The 22,012-nt window shown below is 40.9% G+C and overlaps 1 protein-coding gene across 2 annotated transcripts in view; it reads right to left on the reverse strand.

The window, feature by feature from the left end:
• The window catches only part of LOC110532613 (teashirt homolog 2-like), a 76,010-nt gene extending 54,807 nt beyond the window's left edge, over window positions 1-21,203 (reverse strand). The window contains exon 1 of one of the 2 annotated variants that reach the window (XM_021616667.3): window positions 20,662-21,203. In XM_021616667.3, the coding sequence (XP_021472342.3) occupies window positions 20,662-20,701 (40 nt within the window). In that variant the 5' untranslated portion in view covers window positions 20,702-21,203. The remainder of the gene's footprint in view (window positions 1-20,661) is intronic. The other variant, XM_090185144.1, reaches the window with a different exon arrangement.
• Between the last annotated feature and the right edge of the window lie 809 nt (window positions 21,204-22,012).

Genomic DNA, 22,012 nt, shown 5'->3' on the forward strand with positions numbered 1-22,012 from the left:
TTTTTATGGCGGTTTTGGAGCAGTGGCTTCTTCCTTGCTGAGCGGCCTTTCAGGTTATGTCGATATAGGACTCGTTTTACTGTGGATATAAATACTTTTGTACCCGTTTCCTCCAGCATCTTCACAAAGTCCTTTGCTGCAGTTCTGGGATGGATTTGCACTTTTCGCACCAAAGTACGTTCATCTCTAGGAGACAGAATGCGTCTCCTTCCTGAGCGGTATGACAGCTGCGTGGTCCCATGGTGTTTATACTTTCGTACTATTGTTTGCATAGATGAACGTGGTACCTTCAGGCGTTTGGAAATTGCTCCAAAGGATGAACCAGACTTGTGGAGGTCTACAATTCTTTATCTGAGGTCTTAGCTGATTTCTTTTGATTTTCCCATGTCGTCAAGCAACGAAGCACTGAATTTGAAGGTAGGCCTTGAAATACATCCACAGGTACACCACCTCCAAATGATGTCAATTAGCCTATCAGAAGCATCTAAAGCTTCTGACATCATTTTCTGGAATTTTCGAAGCTGTTTAAAGGCACAGTCAACTTAGTGTATGTAAACTTCTGACCCACTGGAGTTGTGATACAGTAAATATTTCCAACAATTGTTTACAGACAGATTATTTAACTTATAAGTGAATAGGTATTGATATTTCCGACCTAACCGACTTGACAAAACTATAGTTTGTTAACAAGAAATTTGTGGAGTGGTTGAAAAACGAGTTTTAATGACTCCAACCTAAGTGTATGTAACCTTCCGACTTCAACTGTATCAAACCCTCAAGGTGCATTATTGCTATTATAAACTGGTTACCAATGTAATTAGAGTATTCAAATTAAATGTTTTGTCATACCTGTGGTATACGGTCTGATATACCACGGCTGCCCGCCAATCAGCATTCAGGTCTTAAACCACCCAGTTTATAATATAAAATAATTGCCTCAACAGATTTGGTTTGATTTTGGCTAGGCTACTTTGAAGCAAGGTAAGACATGCCTCATAATATGTAGTAAAACGTTCAGGTTTCAAACAAAGTACACAATACCGGTCAAAAGTTTTAGAACACCTACTCATTCAAGGGTTTTTCTTTATTTTGAATCATTTCTACATTGTAGAATAATAGTGAAGACATCAAAACTTTGAAATAACACATGGAATCATGTCAAAATCTAAAAAGTGTTAAACATTTCAAATTATATTTCATTTTTGAGATTCTTCAAACAGCTACTCTTCGCCTTGATGACAGCTTTGCACACTCTTGGCATTCTCTCAACCAGCTTCATGAGGTACTGTTGTCACCTGGAATGCATTTAAATTAACAGGTGTGCCTTGTTAAAAATTGTGAAATATCTTTCCTTCTTAATGCATTTTAGCCAATCAGTTGAGTTGTGACAAGGTAGGGGTGGTATACAGAAGATAGCCCTATTTGGTAAAAGACCAAGTCCATATTACGGCAAGAACAGCTCAAATAAGCAAAGATAAACGACAGTCCATCATTACTTTAAGACATGAAGGTCAGTCAATGAGGAGCATTTCAAGAACTTTGAATGTTTCTTCAAGTGCAGTCGCAAAAACATCAAGAGCTATGATGAAACTGGCTCTCATGAGGACAGTCAAAGGACTGGAAGACCCAGAGTTACCTCTTTTTCAGAGGATAAGTTCATTAGAGTTACCAGCCTCAGAAATTGCAGCCCAAAATAAATGCTTCACAGAGTTCAAGGAACAGACACATCTCAACATCAACTGTTCAGTGTAAATCAGGCCTTCATGGTCGAATTGCTGCAAAGAAACGACTACTAAAGGACACAAATAAGAATAAGGGACTTGCTTGGGTCAAGAAACACAAGCAATGGACATTAGACCAGTGTAAATTTGTCCTTTGGTCTGGAGTCCAAATTGGAGATTTTTGGTTCCAACCGCCATGTGAGATGCGGTGTGGGTGAACAGATGATCTCCACATGTGTATTTCCCACCGTATAGCATGGAGGAGGAGGTGTCAGTGTGGGGGTGCTTTTCTGGTGACACTGTCTGATTATTTAGACTTCAAGGCATACTTAACCAGCATGGCTACCACAGCATTCTGCAGTGATCGGCCATCCCATTTGGTTTGTGCTTAGTGGGACTATCACCTGTTTTTTAACAGGACAATGACTCAACACAACTCCAGGCTGTGGAACGGTTATTTTAATCCAAGATGGCGGAGCAGTCGGACATGGGTGTTTGTCTTTTCCCGTGTACAGTGGGGCAAAAAAGTATTTAGTCAGCCACCAATTGTGCAAGTTCTCCCACTTAAAAAGATGAGGCCTGTAATTTTCACCATAGGTACACTTCAACTCTGACAGACAAAATGAGAAAAAAAAATCCAGAAAATCACATTTTAAAAATCCACCTTTCCAGAATCAAGTCTCTCACAGTTGCCGCTTGTTATAAACCCCCTTCAGCTCCCAGCTGTGGACACCATATGTGAATTGATTGCCCCCCGTTTATCTTCAGAGTTCGTACTGTTAGGTGACCTAAACTGGGATATGCTTAACCCCCCGGCCATCCTACAATCTAAGATAGATGCCCTCAATCTCACACAAATTATTAAAGAAACCGACCAGGTACAACCATAAATACGTAACCATGGGTACCTTCTTAGATATCATCCTGACCAACTTGCCCTCTAAATACACCTCTGCTGTCTTCAACCAGGATCTCCGCGATCACTGCCTCATTGCCTGTGTGCGTAATAGGTCTGTGGTCAAACGACCACCTCTTATCACTGGCAAATGCTCCCTCAAACATTTCAACGAGCAGGCCTTTCTAATCGACCTGGCCCAGGTATCCTGGAAGGATATTGACCTCATCACGTCAGTAGAGGATGGCTGGTTATTCTTTAAAAGTGCTTTCCTCACCATCATAAATAAGCATGCCCCATTCAATAAAAAATTAAAAAACTAAGAACAGATATAGCCCTTGGTTCACCCCAGACTTGACTGCCCTTGACCAGCACAAAAACAGCCCGTGGCATTCTGCATTGGCATCGAATATACTAATCGATAATTTCAATAAGCATTTTTCTACGATTGGCCATGCTTTCCACATGACTACCACTACCCCGGCCAACAGCTCAGCACCCCCTGCAGCAACTTGCCCAAGCCCCCCCCCCCCCCCCCCCCCCCCCCCATTTCTCCTTAACCCAAATCCAGACAGCGGATGTTCTGAAAGAGCTGCAAAATCTGAATCCCTACAAACCAGCTGGGCTAGACAGTCTGGACCCTCTCTTTCTAAAATTATCCGGCAAATTTTTGCAACCCCTATTACTAGCCTGTTCAACCTCTTTCGAATTGAGATCCCCAAAGATTGGAAAGCCGCCGCGGTCATCCCTCTCTTCAAAGGGGGAGACACTCTAGACCCAAACTGCTACAGACCTATATCCATCCTGACCTGCCTTTCTAAAATCTTCAAAAACCAAGTTAACAAACAGATCACCGACCATCTCAAATCCCACCATACCTTCTCCACTATGCAATCTGGTTTCCGAGCTGGTCATGGGTGCACCTCAGCCACTCTCAAGGTCCAAAACAATATAACTGCCATCAATAAAAGACCGCACTGTGCAGCCGTATTCATCGACCTGGCCAAGGCTTTCGACTCTGTCAATCACCGTATTCTCATTGGCAGACTCAATGGCCTTGGTTTCCCAAATGACTGCCTCGCCTGGTTCACCAACTACTTCTCAGATAGAGTTCAGTATGTCAAATCGGAGGGCCTATGGTACGGACCTCTGGCAGTCTATGGGGGTGCCACAGGGTTCTACTCTCAGGCCAACTCTTTTCTCTGTATATATATATCAATGATGTCGCTCTTGTTGCTGGTGATTCTCTGATCCACCTCTACACAGACGACACCATTCTGTATACATCTGGCCCTTCTTTGGACACTGTTAACAAACCTCCAAACGAGCTTCAATGCCATACAACACTTCTTCCATGGCCTCCAACTGCTCTTAAATGCTAGTAAAACTAAATACATGCTCTTCAACCGATTGTCCCCCCCCCCCCCCCCCCCAGTATCACTACTCTGGACGGCTCTGACTTGCAATATGTGGACAACTACAAATACCTAGGTGTCTGGTTAGACTGTAAACTCTCCTTCCAGACTGACATTAAACATCTCCAATCCAAAATTAAATATAGAATCAGCTTCCTATTTCACAACAAAGCATCCTTCACTCATGCTGCCAAACACACCCTCGTAAAATGGACTATCCTACCGATCCTTGACTTCGGCGATGTCATTTACAAAATAGCCTCCAACACTCTACTCAGCAAGTTGGATGCCGTCTATCACAGTGCCACCCGTTTTGTCACCAAAGCCTCATACTACCCACCACTGCGACCTGTATGCTTGGCTGGCCCTCACTACATGTTCGTCACCAAACCCACTGGCACCAGGTCATCTATAAGTCATCACAAGGTAAAGCCCCGCCATATATCAGCTCACTGGTCCCCATAGCAACACCCACCCGTAGCACGCACTCCAGCAGGTATATTTCACTGGTCATCCCAAAAGCCAATTCCTTCTTTGGCTGCCTTTCCTTCCAGTTCTCTGCTGCCAATGACTGGAACGATTTGCAAAAAAATAAAATCACTGAAGCTGGAGTCATATCTCCCTCTCTAACTTTAAGCATCAGCTGTCAGAGCATCTTAACGATCACTGTACCTGTACACAGCCAATCTGTAAATAGCACACCACAACTACCCCTTCCCCATATTGTTATTTATCTTCTTCCTCTTTTGCACCCCAGTATCTCTACTTGCACATCATCATTTGCACATCTATCACTCCAGTGTTAATGCTAAATTGTAATTATTTTTCCTCTATGGCGTATTTATTGCCTTACCTCCCTACTCTTCTACATTTGCACACATTGTACATAGATTTTTCTACTGGCCTACCTGGCTAAATAAATCAATAAAATAAAATTGACTTGGCCTCCACAATCCCCTGACCTCAACTAAATTGAGATGGTTTGGGATGAGTAAGACCGCAGAGTGAAGGAAAAGCAGCCAACAAGTGCTCAGCATGTGGGAACTCCTTCAAGAATGTTGGAAATGCATTCCAGGTGAAGCTGGTTGACAGAATGCCAAGTGTGTGCAAAGCTGTCAAGACAAAGGGTGGCTACATTGCAGAATCTAAAATATATTTTGATTTGTTTAACACTTTTTTGTTTGCTAGATGATTCCATGTGTTATTTCATAGTTTTGATGTATTCACTATTATTTTACAAAGTAGAAAATAGTCCAAATAAAGAAAAGCCCTTGAATGAGTAGATGTTCTAACACTTTTGACCGGTAGTGTATGCATTCAAAATGCATACTGCGGCAGCAGTATCTGAATGCTGTACTAGTGTGATAAATAAGATACATAACGCATATACTGTGTACACAAGCAACATTTTAATTCCACTAAATTTTGCAAATTAACCTATAGGCCAAATAGCATTACCAGTCAAATGTATTTATATTAACTGGTATTTGCATCAATGAAGAGTCTTTAACGCATTATTTCGCAACAGGATTTCTTATTCTCTCGGACAATTGGTCGGCACCAATTTAATTTCTCGCCCAAAATAATTATAATAAAACGCCAAAAGACGGTTATTACCGGAAACCCTCACACACACACACACACCTCTCTGCCTTTCAACTAACAACATTTCTTTGGAAAAAGTTGCCTGGGTGTACTTTAGAATTGTGTGGAAATGCCAGAAACGCATTTGTCCAATCAGTCATGAAACATTTGCGGTCTCTAAAATCTCATCTGTGACATCACAGCATCTAACACCCACGTGAACCTTTCATGATTAGTCATGTCATTTCATACAGGAAGCCTTTGGCATCATGTTTTCTTTCACTTAGATACATCTAATTGTGGGCTAAGTGTATCTCTTTCCTGTACAAAGCCCTCCCTGTCTACTATTAATCATGGGAGGACAAAATTATTGAGCTTTAGATCCATCTCCTTCGGAAAACCCCTACCCTTTTCATAATCTTAAAAATGGTGAAAAGGACTTGTGTAGTTTAATCAGATGTCTGCAATCTGAGATGATACATGGGCCAAGTACTGGAATCTGCAATGATTCATGTTCTTAAGTACAGGATGATCTGAGTTAATGGTAAAAAAGAGGGGGGGGGCTAAAGAAGAAAAAGTGGGCTAAGAAATGGATTCAATTTTGAAAATATTTGTGTAGCCTACTCGTCTTCATACACACACTATCAAATCTACATTGTCCATACATCATTTGTGTTACTACCAGACTATAACAATGTTAGAAAATACCTAATGATTAACTGGCGATCATACATTTCCTGGTATATTTAGCAGAATTAGTGAATCTTCATGGCGAATAAAAAATGCAACAGAACCATTATTTCTTTGGTCTGCCCGCATTTATTTCCTTTCCCTAAATTATACCATTCGTCATCCTCTCATTACAAGGACAGACAATTTTGAACCAATTCCAATTGCCTTTTATTGCTAGCTTAGATGATACAGGATGCATATTTTTCATAACTCCGTCTACTACGGACTCTGTTATTGTAGCTAAGATAATATATTGTGCCCTGCATGAATAAATGCAACAATAAAGTGAAAATGATTCACATTTTGAGTTGCATGCAAACTGTCCTGTTACTGTATAGTACGTTGTTGTTGTGCATGTTGAGTTTCCAAGGTAACACTGTTCCAGTAGAATAACAAAATACCACGCCATTACAAGATAACATACTACAAGATATTACATACATATGAACTCATGCAGTAATTGTCTAAGATGCTCAATTATTTGTTTAGTATTATTTGTTTAGTATTCAGACCCACTTTTTTCCACATTTTGTTACGTTACAGCATTGTCCTAAAATTGATTAAAATATTTCCTACACCCCATAATGACAGATATATTTATACATTTTTTGCAAATGTATATCAAATAAAATACTAGATTTACATAAGTAATTAGACCCTTTAGTCAGTACTTTGTTGAAGTACCTTTGGCAGCGATTACAGCCTCGAGTCGTCTTGGGTATGACACAACAAGCTTGGCACACCTGTGTTTGGGGAGTTTCTCATATTCTTCTCTGCAGTTCCTCTCAAGCTCTATGAGGTTGGATGGGGAGCGTCGCTGCACAGCTATTTACATGTCTCTCCTGAGATGTTTGATCGGGTTCAAGTCCGGGATCTGGCTGGGCCACTCAAGGACATTCACAGACTTGTCCCAAAGCCATTCCTGCATTGTCTTGGCTGTGTTCTTAGGGTCATTGTCCCGTTGGAAGGTGAACCGTCACCCCAGTCTGAGGTCCTGAGTGCTCTGGAGCAGGTTTTCATCAAGGATCTCTATACTTTTCTCTGTTCATCTTTCCCTCGATCCTTCTCCCAGTCCCTGCCACTGAAAACATGAGCATGATGCTGCCAACACCGTAGGGATGATACCAAGACTCCAGATGTGACGCTTGGCATTCAGGCCAAAGAGGTCAATCTTGGTTTCATCAGACCAGAGAATCTTGTTTCTCATGGTCAGAGTCCTTTTAGGTGCCTGTCACGTGCCTTTTACTGAGTGGCTTTGTCAGAGTGACCATCAGGTTCTTGGTCACCTCCCTGACCAAGGCCCTTTCCCCCAATTGCTCAGTTTGGCAGGGCGGCCAGCTCTAGGAGGAGTCTTGGTGGTTCCAAACTTATTCCGTTTAAGAATGAGGGAGTCTACTGTGTTCTTGGGAACCTTTAATGCTGCTAACATTTGGTGTTACCCTTCTCCAGATCTGTACCATGATACAATCCTGCCTCAGAGCTCTACCGACAATTCCTTCGAATACAAAATGTGGAAAAGGGTCGAAGTGGTCTAAATAACATCCGAATGCACTGTAAGGAACATAACTGTTACCTAGTAAGTACATGCCTGGTAAAAAGTTTAATTCCCTTTAAAAAAAAGGTTATTCCCTTTAATGATTGACTTAATTTTACATACCAGAGTAAACCAAGGCATACAATAATATGTTCTCTTGAATCCTCTTAATCAAGTTGCAAGCACAGCAGAATTACTCTATATTCAACAAAAACACCCAAGCTGTCAGTGCTATTTAATGAGATTCAATTAAGATGTTGGTTTCAAAAGACTGGCTCAGCACATGCAGGCAAATAACTCAAGGCTTGAAATGCACACCAATGGAAAGTGAAGAGCGAAAACAGTCTGATTTGAGTAACCATACTACATTTGCTGTATTGAATTAGGAATATTGTTCAGTATGAATGTTTATTGCAATATGTTACTAAGAGGCCCATCAACTGACATTATATGTCTATCTGTATATCTATCTGATATTTTGCTATCATAGCAAAATAGTTTTAAATGCCCAAAATCAGAAGAAACCGATATACGGTTCTGTTTAGTCTGTTGATTGATCAATGAATTGATTGTCAAATACAGTAGTATACAGTAATTGACATTGAAAATACCATGATTTTTTGCCCACTTTATATTCCTGAATAGTTGAATACTAAGAGGTTAATGTACAAGAGTCGTTCTTTCAAGACACGAAATGTGATTGAATTGGTGAAATTCTTTCAAACGTAAAAGCCTCCGTTTGAACCCAGTCTAGAGAATGGAGAGCATAGGCCAGGGAGGTCAGCTTTTTGGTTCCAGGTAGAACTCTTTTGCGTTCCATGTAGAATCATTTGCACAGAGGGTTCTACCTGAAAAGAAAAATTGTTCTTTAAAAGTTATTCATATGAGGACAACTGAAGAATCCTTTTGGAACCCTTTTTTCTAAGAATAAATGCTAAAATATAAACAACATTTAAATGCAAATTGAACTGCCTTTTGACCTCTAGGAAAAGCATAGAGCCACAGTATGAAGTCAGCTTACCTTTATAAATTGTAACAGATTACACCATTAGCACAATATTGTCCTAGCTCCTGCAGACAGTAACTGCTGAGAGTTAATTTGCATAATACATCTTAATTTAAGCCTATTAAGGATTTGATTAGAAGCAAGTCAGGTACACCGCAGATAACTTCAGATTAATGTTTTCACTGCGTTTTAGATTTTTTTGCATTCAGTGGCACTGAGCAATTAACCAAAATGTTGATTATTTTTTGTTTAAAACAACTAATTGACCCAATCAGTTCTATTATGTGTCTTTTTTCAGTGAGCTTAATGTGCACTTTGCACAGTTTCTCTAAAGACAAATCAGATCACTACTGCAAACTTTGTGATGTTGTAGGGAGTTGTAGCTTCCAACAGACCAATAATTCTACATAATTTACCACATTGTCTGCGCTAAACTAACTACAATGACCATTATCCATTGCACGCCTACTTGTCTGGTCTGTGTGTTTCTTTTACACCTGCCACATTAGGTTAGTGTGGGGAAGAAAAGGAAAGAGAGAATGCGTGATGGAAAGGGATAGAGAGCAGTTAATTCACGAGGTCTCTCTACCTGAAAATACCCAATCTAAGTGATTGATAGTAGGTATTCAGCAGTCATAAAAGCCTTATTTACTTTGAAGAACTACTAAAATGATGTTTGTCAGACAGTATAGGCAGCAGCTCTAAAGAGATGAGTTGATGACTTGAGAATAAAATAATCAAGTAATCAAATGTAATATACACAACTACTGAAATATTTGATTAAAGTAATGTGAATAAATAAATTATGGGTACTAACCGATTAGCAGTAATGGGCAGACACTAACAATGGGACTGGTATTAAATTGTTTTATTCTGTGTTGTTACAGCATTCAACCCACATTATGTGTAAAAAAATAAAATGAATTAATCAAAACCCCCCAAAAATAAGATTCAAAACAAAACCTCCTCAAAAGCACTAAATTGCTCAAATGTTGTATAGTTGAGGTGCTGTCGTCAAATTTGAAATTTCTCTATGCTAATCTTACACACAACTACTTTTTTATTTTTTTCACAAGTATACAATATGATGTGGTGTACACAATATGTTGTGTATACAACTAAAATGAGAGAACATCATATATACAGCACAGGATATTCTTCTGTGAATTGGGTCAAATAGAACAGATATGGATTTATATGGATGTATCCATTTGAGAGGCATATGGCGCTAGATACCTGATCCAGCACTGCCTTCATAGCCATATGTCCAAAAAGTAGGTCTACAACCATACATTTCATTCAACAATTCTCAGGTAGTCCTCGTCTTTCCTGTGTTGGAGTAAACTGTGTTTTATAAGGTAATGTACAGGGTAAATGTGTTTATTGCATACTTACAAGAATGCAGTGCTCTTGGCAAGTGGAAATCCTCCACTGTACTTCGTCATATACAAACATCCGTCACACAGCAGGAACAGTGTTTTATTACATTATCTCTACTAATCCTTCCCCATTTTCATCTTCAAAGTACATTTAGATGAACAGCCCTTACTCTTCAGTCTTTTCCCCAATTCGGTCATTTAACCATTGTATCTGTAACCTGGACAAAGCACAGTGCTGTGGCATACTTTCCTTGATCCTTGAGATATAGCCTGCTTACATTAAACTCTCCCAATATTCTAGTTATTGTCTGCCTTAATGAGGAACAAAAATATAACAAGAAAGCCTTTTTCTGCTACGATGATCACATGGACACATGAATTACCCAGCCCAATGGCATATCAAATTGTGTAATTTGCCTGGAAACTAGCACAGGTCTCAGAGGGAACGCAAGGTGAATGAGCAGTTGCAAGCTGCAGTTGTAGGCTGCAGTCTCGTTGTGACTGAGGAGGTACGGTGCAACACTGCACAGGCAGTCAGGCACTCGCCTTGAGAGCAATCATAAGTCTGTTTTCCACACAGGAGAGATCAGTCCGCTGGAGGGCATAGGAGTCTCTGTTCTTATCACATAGATAGCAGGGGGGCGCACTATTACCTATCCACACCTGCTGTCACCTCACCTCACTGTCGTGAAATGTAATGAGATCTCTATAGCTTAGCTGGTAGAGCATGGTGCTTGCAATGCCAAGATTGTGGGTTGAATCCTGCTGGGTCCACCCACTCGAAAAATGTATGCACACATGACTGTAAGTCTCTTTGGATAAAAAACATTTACTAAACAGCATTTATCATTCCAAAATCACAACACACCCCATATTACTCTTATACTAAATATGAGGACAACTCAATATGAGAGCAAAACTAAGCCATCAAGACCTTTGACAAAGTCAACACTTTTTGGTACAAAACACAATAATTAGCAAAGGTTATAATCTTCTATAGAAAAATAGGACAGAAAATGTATCACTTCTATATTTGGTGGTGACCTTACCTTTCATCTTTTGTCTTTCAAATCAAACTGCTACTCTGGACATCCTTTTCTTTTTACATGAACTAGAATAAACAACATCTCTCTTGATGATAAGATGTTTCCAGAACAAATCACTTTCAGCTTGCCAATCCCCACAAGCTACTGTCACTCACGTACTGGCACTGCAACACTTAAAGCCTTTGTTTGTTGTCCAATGTATCTTGTTTAAAAGCTAAATTGGGCTAACGGTTTGAGGCACAGCTAGAGCTACAGTATTTAGTCCAGTCATAGGGTTGCATGTGTCTGCAACATATGAAACAAAACACTGAAATGCTTTCCTATACTCCATCCCATAATCCTTGGTGCCAGGAAGGAATTGTAACTTTAAGTCACCCTTACGTTCAATGAATGATGAGCAAATCTAATACTGTAACTGAAATTCGCATGAATGTCTGTCGCCTCACACAAAATGTCCCATAAATTAATGGGCTGTAGCTGAGGACATTCTCTTCATTACACCTTCAAAATCACATTTTCACTGAGGTATAGGCCTACTACATCCGCACAAAAAAACGAATCCTTGCATCTCATTTCAATAGCCCTCTCTCCCGGTTCCCATCCACACATCACTAAACATATTATTATAACATGACTGTCAGCCCGTGTCTCTCTTCGCACCATTCTTGCTCTGCCAGGTAATCAATTTGTCGTCACTCTCTGTAACCCCAGTAAAGTCATCAAGCGAAATGAGTTACAGCTGCAAAGAGCCTTCAAGAATACAGAGGGGGAAAAAAGCGAGTGAGAAAAATGACAACAACGCCCAGGAATATTCAGCTGCCTGCTAGCACATCCCAGGTCTTGAAGATGAAATATTAATACACAATTTGTTTATCTGCAGGCCAACATCTCTCCGGTGCCGAGCTGTTAATTTTCTATGGGCACAGACAACGGATCAGTCAGTCATGAACTCTTCACAACCATTACCGGGAGACATTTTGATTAAGTATTCCTAATGTAGTGGATAGGAAAGAATGGAAACACTCTGCCTGCCAACTTTTGATTGACCATTAAGCCACTGATGAATGTGCCTGTCAAAGAGGAGACAATTACCTCAACAATGAAGAAACTCTTCAGGAAGGCTTATTTCTCTAAAGGGCTGACACATTTACCAGATTACAGACGAGGCAGCTGAGAGCGTGTAAAGGGATCTTAGGCATCTTTTCAAAAGTTCCCAGGATAATAGTGGGTTGGGGACACATTGTTTTTAAGAAAAGGGATTTTTGTGGGACAAAAATACTTAGTGTGTGAATAATAATAATAAATAATAATAAATACCCAGTGCATATGGAAAGCATTTAGACCCTTTGGACTTCTAACATTTTGTTGTTACAGCCTTATTATATAATGGATTAAATAAAAACTATTCCTCATCAATATACACACAATACAAAGTGAAAACAGGTTTTTAGAAATTTTGGCCAATTTATAAATAATAAAAAACAGATACCTTATTTACATAAGATTTCTGATCCTTTACTATGAGACTTGAAATGAAGCTCAGGTGCATCCTGTATCCATTGACCATCCTTGAGATGTTTCTACAATGATTGGACTCCACCTGTGGTAAATTCATTTGATTGGACATGATTTGGAAAGGCACAAACCTGCATAAGGTCCCTCAGTTGACAGTGCATGTCAGAGCAAAAACCAAGCCATAAGGGCGAAGGAATCGTCCGTGGAGCTCCGAGCCAGGATTGTGTAGAGGCACAGATCTGGGGAAAGGTACCAACACATTTCAGCAGCATTGAAGGTCCCCAAGAACACAGTAGCCTCCATCATTCTTAAATGGAAGAAGTTTGGAACCACCAAGACTCTTCCTGGAGCTGGCCGCCTGGCCAAACTGAGCAATCTGGGAAGAAAGGCCTTGGTCAGAGAGGTGACCAAGAACCCGACAGGCGACACTCTGACAGGGCTCTAGAGTTCCTCTGTGGAGATGGGAGAACATTCCAGAAGGACAACCATCACTGCAGCACTCCAACAATCAGGCCTTTATGGTACAGTTGCCAGATGAACGCCACTCCTCTGCAAAAGGCAAATGACAACCCACTTGGAGTTAGCCAAAAGGCACCTAAATGACTCTCCGAATATGAGAAACAAGATTCTCTGGTCTAATAAAACCAAGATAGAACTCTTTGGTCTGAATGCCAAGGGTCACGTCAGGAGGAAACCTGGCACCATCACTACGGTGAAGCATGGTGGTGGCAGCATGTTTTTCAGTGGCAGGGACAGGGAGACTAGTTAGGATTGAGGCAAAGATTAACAGAGCAAAGTACAGAGAGATCCTTCATGAAAACCTGCTCCAGAGCTCTCAGGACCGCAGACTGGAGCAAAGGTTCACCTTACAACAGGACAACAACCCTAATCACACAGCCAAAACAATGCAGGAGTGGCTTCGGGAAAAGTCTCTGAATGTCCTTGAGTAGCCCAGTCAGAGCTCGGACTTGAACCCGATTGAACATCTCTGGAGAGACATGAAAATAGCTGTCAAGCAAAGCTCCCATTCCACCCTGACAGAGCTTGAAAGGATCTGCAGAGAAGAATGGGAGAAATTCCCCAAATACAGGTGTGCCAGGCTTGTAGCATCATACCCAAGAAGACTCAGTTTAAATGTATTTGACTAAGGTGTATGTACACTTCTGACTTCAACTGTGTGTGTGTGTGATATACACTGCTCAAAAAAATAAAGGGAACACTTAAACAACACAATGTAACTCCAAGGTCAATCACACTTCTGTGAAATCGAACTGTCCACTTAGGAAGCAACACTGATTGACAATAAATTTCACATGTTGTTGTGCAAATGGAATAGACAACAGGAGGGCAACAACCCAGCAGCAGGACCGCTACCTCCGCCTTTGTGCAAGGAGGAGCAGGAGGAGCACTGCCAGAGCCCTGCAAAATGACCTCCAGCAGGCCACAAATGTGCATGTGTCTGCTCAAACGGTCAGAAACAGACCCCATGAGGGTGGTATGAGGGCCCGACGACCACAGGTGGGGGTTGTGCTTACAGCCCAACACCGTGCAGGACGTTTTTCATTTGCCAGAGAACACCAAGATTGGCAAATTTGCCACTGGCGCCTTGTGCTCTTCACAGATGAAAGCAGGTTCACACCGAGCACGTGACAGACGTGACAGTCTGGAGACGCCGTGGAGAACGTTCTGCTGCCTGCAACATCCTCCAGCATGACCGGTTTGGCGGTGGGTCAGTCATGGTGTGGGGTGGCATTTCTTTGGGGGGCAGCACAGCCCTCCATGTGCTCACCAGAGGTAGCCTGACTGCCATTAGGTACCGAGATGAGATCCTCGGACCCCTTGTGAGACCATATACTGGTGCGGTTGGCCCTGGGTTCCTCCTAATGCAAGACAATGCTAGACTTCATGTGGCTGGAGTGTGTCAGCAGTTCCTGCAAGAGGAAGGCATTGATGCTATGGACTTGCCCGCCCGTTCCCCAGACCTGAATCCAATTGAGCACATCTGGGACATCATGTCTCGTTCCATCCACCACAGACTGTCCAGGAGTTGGCGAATGCTTTAGTCCAGGTCTGGGAGGAGATCCCTCAGGAGACCATCTGCCACCTCATCAGGAGCATGCCCAGGCGTTGTAGGGAGGTCATACAGGCACGTGGAGGCCACACACACTACTGAGCCTCATTTTGACTTGTTTTAAGGACATTACATTAAAGTTGGATCAGCCTGTAGTGTGGTTTTCCATTGATAATTTGTGTGTGATTTTGTTGTCAGCACATTCAACTATGTAAAGAAAAAAGTATTTAATAACAATATTTCATTCATTCAGATCTAGGATGTGTTACTTTAGTGTTCCCTTTATTTTTTTGAGCAGTGTATATATAGTGGTCCAAAAAAGTATTGTCAGCCACCAATTGTGCAAGTTCTCCCACTTAAAAAGATCTGAGAGGCCTGTAATTTTCATCATAGGTACACTTCAACTATGACAGACAAAATGAGAAGAAAAAAAATCCAGAAATCACATTGTAGGATTTTTAATGAATTCGGTTAGGACATCTACTTTGTGCATGACAAGTAATTTCCCCAACAATTGTTTACAGACAGATTATTTCACTGTATCAAAATTCCAGTGAGTCAGAAGTTTACATACACTAAGTTGACTGTGCCTTTAAACAGCCTGGAAAAATCCAGAAAATGTCATGGCTTTAGAAGCTTCTGTGATGATGCTGGAGGAAACAGGTACAAAAGTATTTATATCCACAGTAAAACGAGTCCTATATCGCCCACTCAGCAAGGAAGAAGCCACTGCTCCAAAACTGCCATAAAAAAAGACAGTGTGCAGTTACGGTTTGTAACTACACGTTGGAACAAGGATCGTACTTTTTGGAGAAATATCCTCTGGTCTGATGAAACAAAAATATAATTGTTTGGCCATAATGACCATTGTTATGCTTGGAGGAAAAAGGGGGAGGCTTGCAAGCCGAAAAACACCATACCAAACGTGAAGCACGGGGGTGGCAGCATCATGTTGTGGGGGTGCTTTGTTAAAGGAGGGACTGGTTCACTTCACAAAATAGATGGCATCACGAGTGAGGAAAATTACGTGGATATATTGAAGCAACATCTCAAGACATCAGTCAGGAAGTTAAAGCTTGGTTGCAAATGGATCTTCCAAATGGACAATGACCCCAAGCATACTTCCAAAGTTGTGGTGGCAAAATGGCTTAAGGACAACAAAGTCAAGGTATTGGAGTGGCCATCACAAAGCCCTGACCTCAATCCTATAGAAGATTTGTTGGCAGAACTGAAAAAGCATGTGCGAGCAAGGAGGTCCACAAACCTGACTCAGTTACACCAGCTCTGTCAGGAGGAATGGGCCAAAATGCACCCAACTTATTGTGGGAAGCTTGTAGAAGGCTACCCGAAATTGAAAGGCAATGCTACCAAATACTCATTGAGTGTATGTAAACTTCTGACCCACTGGGAATGTGATGAAAGAAATATAAGCTGAAATAAATCATTCTCTCTACTATTATTCTGACATTTCACATTCTTAAAATAAAGTGGTGATCCTAACTTATCTATGTTAATTGTGAAAAACTAAGTTTAAAATGTATTTGGCTAAGGTATACGTACATTTCCGACTTCAACTATGTGTGTGTGTGTGTGTGTATACACACTACCGGTCAGAAGTTTGGTGTCACTTAGAAATGTCCTTGTTTTCTAAAGAAAAGCAATTTTTTTTGTCCATTAAAATAACATAAAATGGATCAGAAATACAGTGTTGACATTGATAATGTTGTAAATGACTATTATCCTTGGAAACAACAGATTTTTTATGGAATATCTACATAGGCGTACAGAAGCCCATTATCAGCAACCATCACTCCTGTGTTCCAATGACACGTTGTGTTAGCTAATCCAAGTTTATCATTTTAAAAAGGTTAGTTGATCATTAGAAAAACATTTTGCAATTATGTTAGCACAGGTGAAAACTGTTGTTCTGATTAAAGAAGCAATACAACTATCTGGAGCATCATCATTAGTGGGTTCGATTACAGGCTCAAAATGACTAGAAACAAAGACCTTTCTTCCGAAACTCGGCAGTCTATTCTTGTTCTGAGAAATGAAGGCTATTCCATGTGAGAAATTGCCAAGAAATTGAAGATCTCGCACAACACTAAATACTACTCCCTTCACAGAACAGCACAAACGGTCTCTAACCAGAATAGAAAAGAGGAGCGGGAGGCCCCAGTGCACAACTGAGCAAGAGGACAAGTACATTAGTGTGTCCAGTTTGAGAAACAGATACCTCACAAGTCCTCAACTGGCAGCTTCATTAAATAGTAGCCGCAAAACACCAGTCTCAACGTGAACAGGCGACTCCGGGATGTTGGCTTTCAAGGCAGAGTTCCTCTGTCCAGTGTCTGTTCTTTTGGCCATCTTAATTTTTAAATTTTTATTGGTCAGCCTGAGGTATGTTTTTTTCTTTGCAACTCTGCCAAGAAGGCCAGCATCCTGGACTCGCCTCTTCACTGTTGACATTGAGACTGGTGTTTTGTGTATGTAGGTATGTACATTACAATGCATTCGGAAAGTATTCAGACCCCCCCCCCCAATTTACACACAATACACCATAATGACAAAGCAAAAACAGATTTTTAGAAATTTTTGCAAATGTATAAAAAAATACAATTAAAAAAATAAAATATTTAATTGACATAAGTATTCAGACAGTTTCCTCAGTACTTTGTTGACACACGTTTGGTAGCGATTACAGCCTTGAGTCGTCTTGGGTATGACAGTTCAAGCTTGCCACACTTCTCTGCAGATCTTCTCAAGCTCTGTCAGGGTAGATTGGGAGTGTTGCTGGACAGCTATTTTCATGTCTCTCCAGAGATGTTCGATCGGATTCAAGTCCGGGCTCTGGCTGGGCCACTCAACCACATTCAAGGACTTGTCCCGAAGCCACTCCTGCGTTGTCTTGGCTGTGTGCTTAGGGCCGTGGTTGCGTTGCAAGGTGAACCTTTGCCCCAGTTTGAGGTCCTGAGCACTCGATCAGGTTTTCATCAAGGATCTCTCTGTACTTTGCACCGTTCATCTTTCCCTCAATCCTGACTAGTCTCCCAGTCCCTGCCGCTGAAATACAACCCCACCATCCTTCACCGTACGGATGGTGCCAGGTTTCCTCCAGACATTACGTTTGGCATTCATGCCAAAAAGTTCAATCTTGGTTTCATCAGACCATAGGATCTTCTTTCTCATAGTCTGAGAGTCTTTAGGTGCCTTTTGGCAAACTCCAAGCGGACTGTCATGTGCCGTTTATTGAGGAGTGGCTTCAGTCTGGCCACTCTACCATAAAGGCCTGATTGGTGGAGTGCTGCAGAGATGGTTGCCCTTCTGGAAGGTTCTCCCATCTCCAAAGAGAAACTCTAGAGCTCCGTCAGAGTGACCATCAGGTTCTTGGTCACCTCTCTGACCAAGGGCTTTCTCCCCCGATTGCTCAGTTTGGCCACCACTCTAGGAACAGTCTTGGTGGTTCCAAACTTATTCAATTTAAGAATGATGGGAGGCCACTGTTTTCTTCGGGACCTTCAATGCTGCAGATATTTTTTGGTACCCTTCCCAAGATCTGTGCTTTGACAATACCATCACGGAGCTCCACGGACAATTCCTTTGACCTCATGGCTATGTTTTTGCTCTGACATGCACGGTCAACTGTGGGACCTTATATATACACATGTGCCTTTCCAATTCATGTCCAATCAATTGAAATAACCAAAAGGTGGACTCCAATCAAGTTGTAAAAACATATCTCAAATATGATCAACGCAAACAGAACGCACCTGAGCTCAATTTCGAGTCTCACAACAAAGGGCCTGACTATTGATGTAATAAATTATATTTTTATTATTAATAAATAAGCAAAAGTTTAATTTTTTTTTTTTCGCTTTGTCAATATGGGGTATTGTGTGTAGAGTGCTTTTTTACATTATTTTTACTATCCATTTTAGAATAAGGCTGTAACGTAACAAAATGTGATAAAAGTCAAGGGGTCTGAATACTTTCCGAAGGCACTGTGTGTGTGTGTGTATATAAGGATGTGTGTGTGTGTGTGTTTGGAGGTGCTTTTCTGTCAGTCTGTGTGTGTGTGTGTGTGTGTGTGTGTGTGTGTGTCCATACACTTGAGTGGGTGTCTATTAGATAAGGGTTTCACGATCTTAAGCGACTATATTGATCTGCCATTACTGGCAGAGAACCACCACCATCTGGTGCCTACATCCGCAATCATAAAAAGGAGTGATAACTTCGAAACCCACTGAACTGCAGGGTCGGTATAAATTTGTGGAACGTTCCAACAGGAATCTGTTCCACAAACTACATAAAGTGCAAGGTTGCCAACAAACAACGCATACAAAGTAGCATGATCAATTCACCTAGCTAACTAGCTGCCGAATAGGCATCAACTCACCAACGTAGCTTATTCTTAATCGTTGTCCATAGGCTACCAGAGACGTTTTTCTGAATAAACGTGGTGAGTGAAAACTAATAGCTCACTCCCTACCCGGTATCTTATTCAGCGGCTATCCAACTTTGTATGCGTTGTTTGTTGGCAACCTTGTTATTTCTGAAGTTTTTGGAACAGATTCCTGTTGGAACGTTGCACAAATTATACCCACCCCATCCTGCCACCTCCACTGACAATACCTTTTATCAATCAATTCATATCCATCATCTCAAATATTTTCAGTCCCTATTTTAATAAAGCCACTGGTCTGCACTACAGTGCGTTATTACAATGGTGGAAACACTGTCAAAGAACAAGGTTAATCATACAGGTGATGTATATGGCCTGAATTACTGAGCATTAACACCAATTATTTAGCAGAGTGAAGTAACAAAGGATGAAAGAAGGAGTAGGACAGCCTGATGGTTTTGGTAATGATCAATCTGGCTTAAGTAACCCGATTAGTAAACACTAAAATTAGTTGGTCACCATAACAAACCAAGTATTGGCACACTGATGACCTTTAGCACTACAGTACTATTTGTCATGACATGAAGAAAGGCCACACTGAGAAATATGCTTAAGTACACGCACAAAAAACTAAGGGCAACACAAACTCTAGCCTTATTTGAAAGATGTGCATGTATTTTTCCTGATGAACCATAACACCTACATTTAGGCAACAGAGCTTTGTTCATATTTTCCACCTTGCACTGTAGATGATGTAGGCCTACTGTATGTATTCAGTTTACTGAGTGACAGTCAGGTATAACTATTTACATAACATTTGCATTACACTGTTAGTGGTTGTCAATGATTGTCTCAGGTGTTCTACATCTTGTTTAAACACATAACACAGTAGACACACACACACGCCAAAAAGTACTGTTCTCCATTTGTCCGTGATATCAAATAATAAGAGTTCTTTGTAAGTTAAACTGTTTCAGACAGCCTACCCGAAGCACACATCTGAAATGTACTTTTACGCACGTCTTAATCGTGTATGGTAATACACACAACTTTTGCTTTCTAGTAAAACTATTTTCGAATGACTTGGACTAAATTACAAACCCTAAAGTAGACTAATTCAATGAAATTACCCCCACATATGTGCGCATTATAGCCTATGCATCTCTCTCTTATTCAAAAAACAGAAAACTTTAACTTATTATAAAAAAAGACTCGAGTATATTTGAATAAATTGCACCTTTGTCATCTCGTATTACCGTCACTTTGATATTCGCTTTGGGTCAGTAAAGAGGCTATATCAGTTTGATAAGAATAACATCTAATATTGTTCAATACCAATATACGTGTGAATGTCCTCTTACCCGCAGCCCTTTTCGGCGCCTGCTGTTTCCTTCTTGGCATTTTTTAACTCGTAGTTCACGTAGCTCACTCTGTCCAGGTTAAATCAGTATGCAGTCTAATAAGCTAGTCCATGCAGAGCGAGCGACTCTATTTTGCTCTCAGAGTAGGCTACTTCTTTCCTCTTACTATAAAATCCAGAGTCAGAAAACGTTGCCTGGGCAATGCAGGTGTCAAAGCAATTCTTCTTCTTTCACGGTTCCTAGATCATATAGGGCGGATTGTCTTCTCCTTTTCTTTCCGTTTCGGTCCACCAAAGCCATAGGACGACGTCCGTCAGATAGATGCCAGTCAGGTTCTGAGTGCACCCTGTATAAATAGCATATATGGAGCGTAAAACGTTTGGGTAATGGTACAGTAGGCTATATCACGCAAGGAGCAGGCAGGGTGAGGCGATGCCAGCAAACATCGATACATAGTACAAACTGAACATTAAAAACTCCTCCCTCCTCGCCTGGACTTGATGATGGCAGTCAGACATTTGGTCGTCACTAGCCACAAAGTCATAATTATGTCTAAACCCCGCCCATTTCTAAAATGTATCTTATAAAATGTGTATATTAAACCTAACCTTAACCGTAACAACACTGCTAACCTTAAAGTAAGACCAAAAAGCGACTTTATTTTGTGCCAATTTTCGTTTTATGGCTATGGAAGCTAGTGGAAACCATACATTTGTTACGCTCAATAACTTATTAAAGGGACAGGGGCCAGAGAAAATACCAGGATATGGCCCGGTAGGAACTTTTTTTAAAGAAGGTACTATACGTCATCAATTTAAATTACCTTTTGTTTTCACAATGTTGTGCTGAGATGTTGGAAGCAAGAAAGAAATAGGCATTTCAAAACTGAAATTACTTCCAAACATAGTAAATGCTATAATATGAGGTTATAGAGTTGTATAAGAAGTATACAACACCTGTTTATGTCTTTGTAATCTGTGAATCAGTCTTGCGTAGCATCATGTTCATCAACTTCACATTCACCCTCACAAAAACACGTTTTGTGCTGTAATATTGTGCTCTAATATTTTAGAAATATCTTGTACAGTGATAATTATGTCTAATCCCCGCCCATTTCTACAATTTCTGTTTGAGAATTGCAATGCTGCAGGAGAACTTGACCAACTGCTTCACCAGAAATGTCCTTACTAGATTATTGAGGTAAGTAGGAGTTTAGACAAATTGTGTTCCTATTACATAGAGAAGCTTCTCATGACATAATCAGAAACTAGGTTTAGGTAATATGATGGATGACTTCGGTGGTCCTCACAGTGCAACATGATCTCACAAACCCTTTCGGAGAAACTGGTTT

This window comes from Oncorhynchus mykiss, chromosome 9 (genome assembly GCF_057628025.1).
Source record: "Oncorhynchus mykiss isolate SJ-2025 chromosome 9, ASM5762802v1, whole genome shotgun sequence".
Taxonomy (NCBI): Eukaryota; Metazoa; Chordata; class Actinopteri; order Salmoniformes; family Salmonidae; genus Oncorhynchus; species Oncorhynchus mykiss.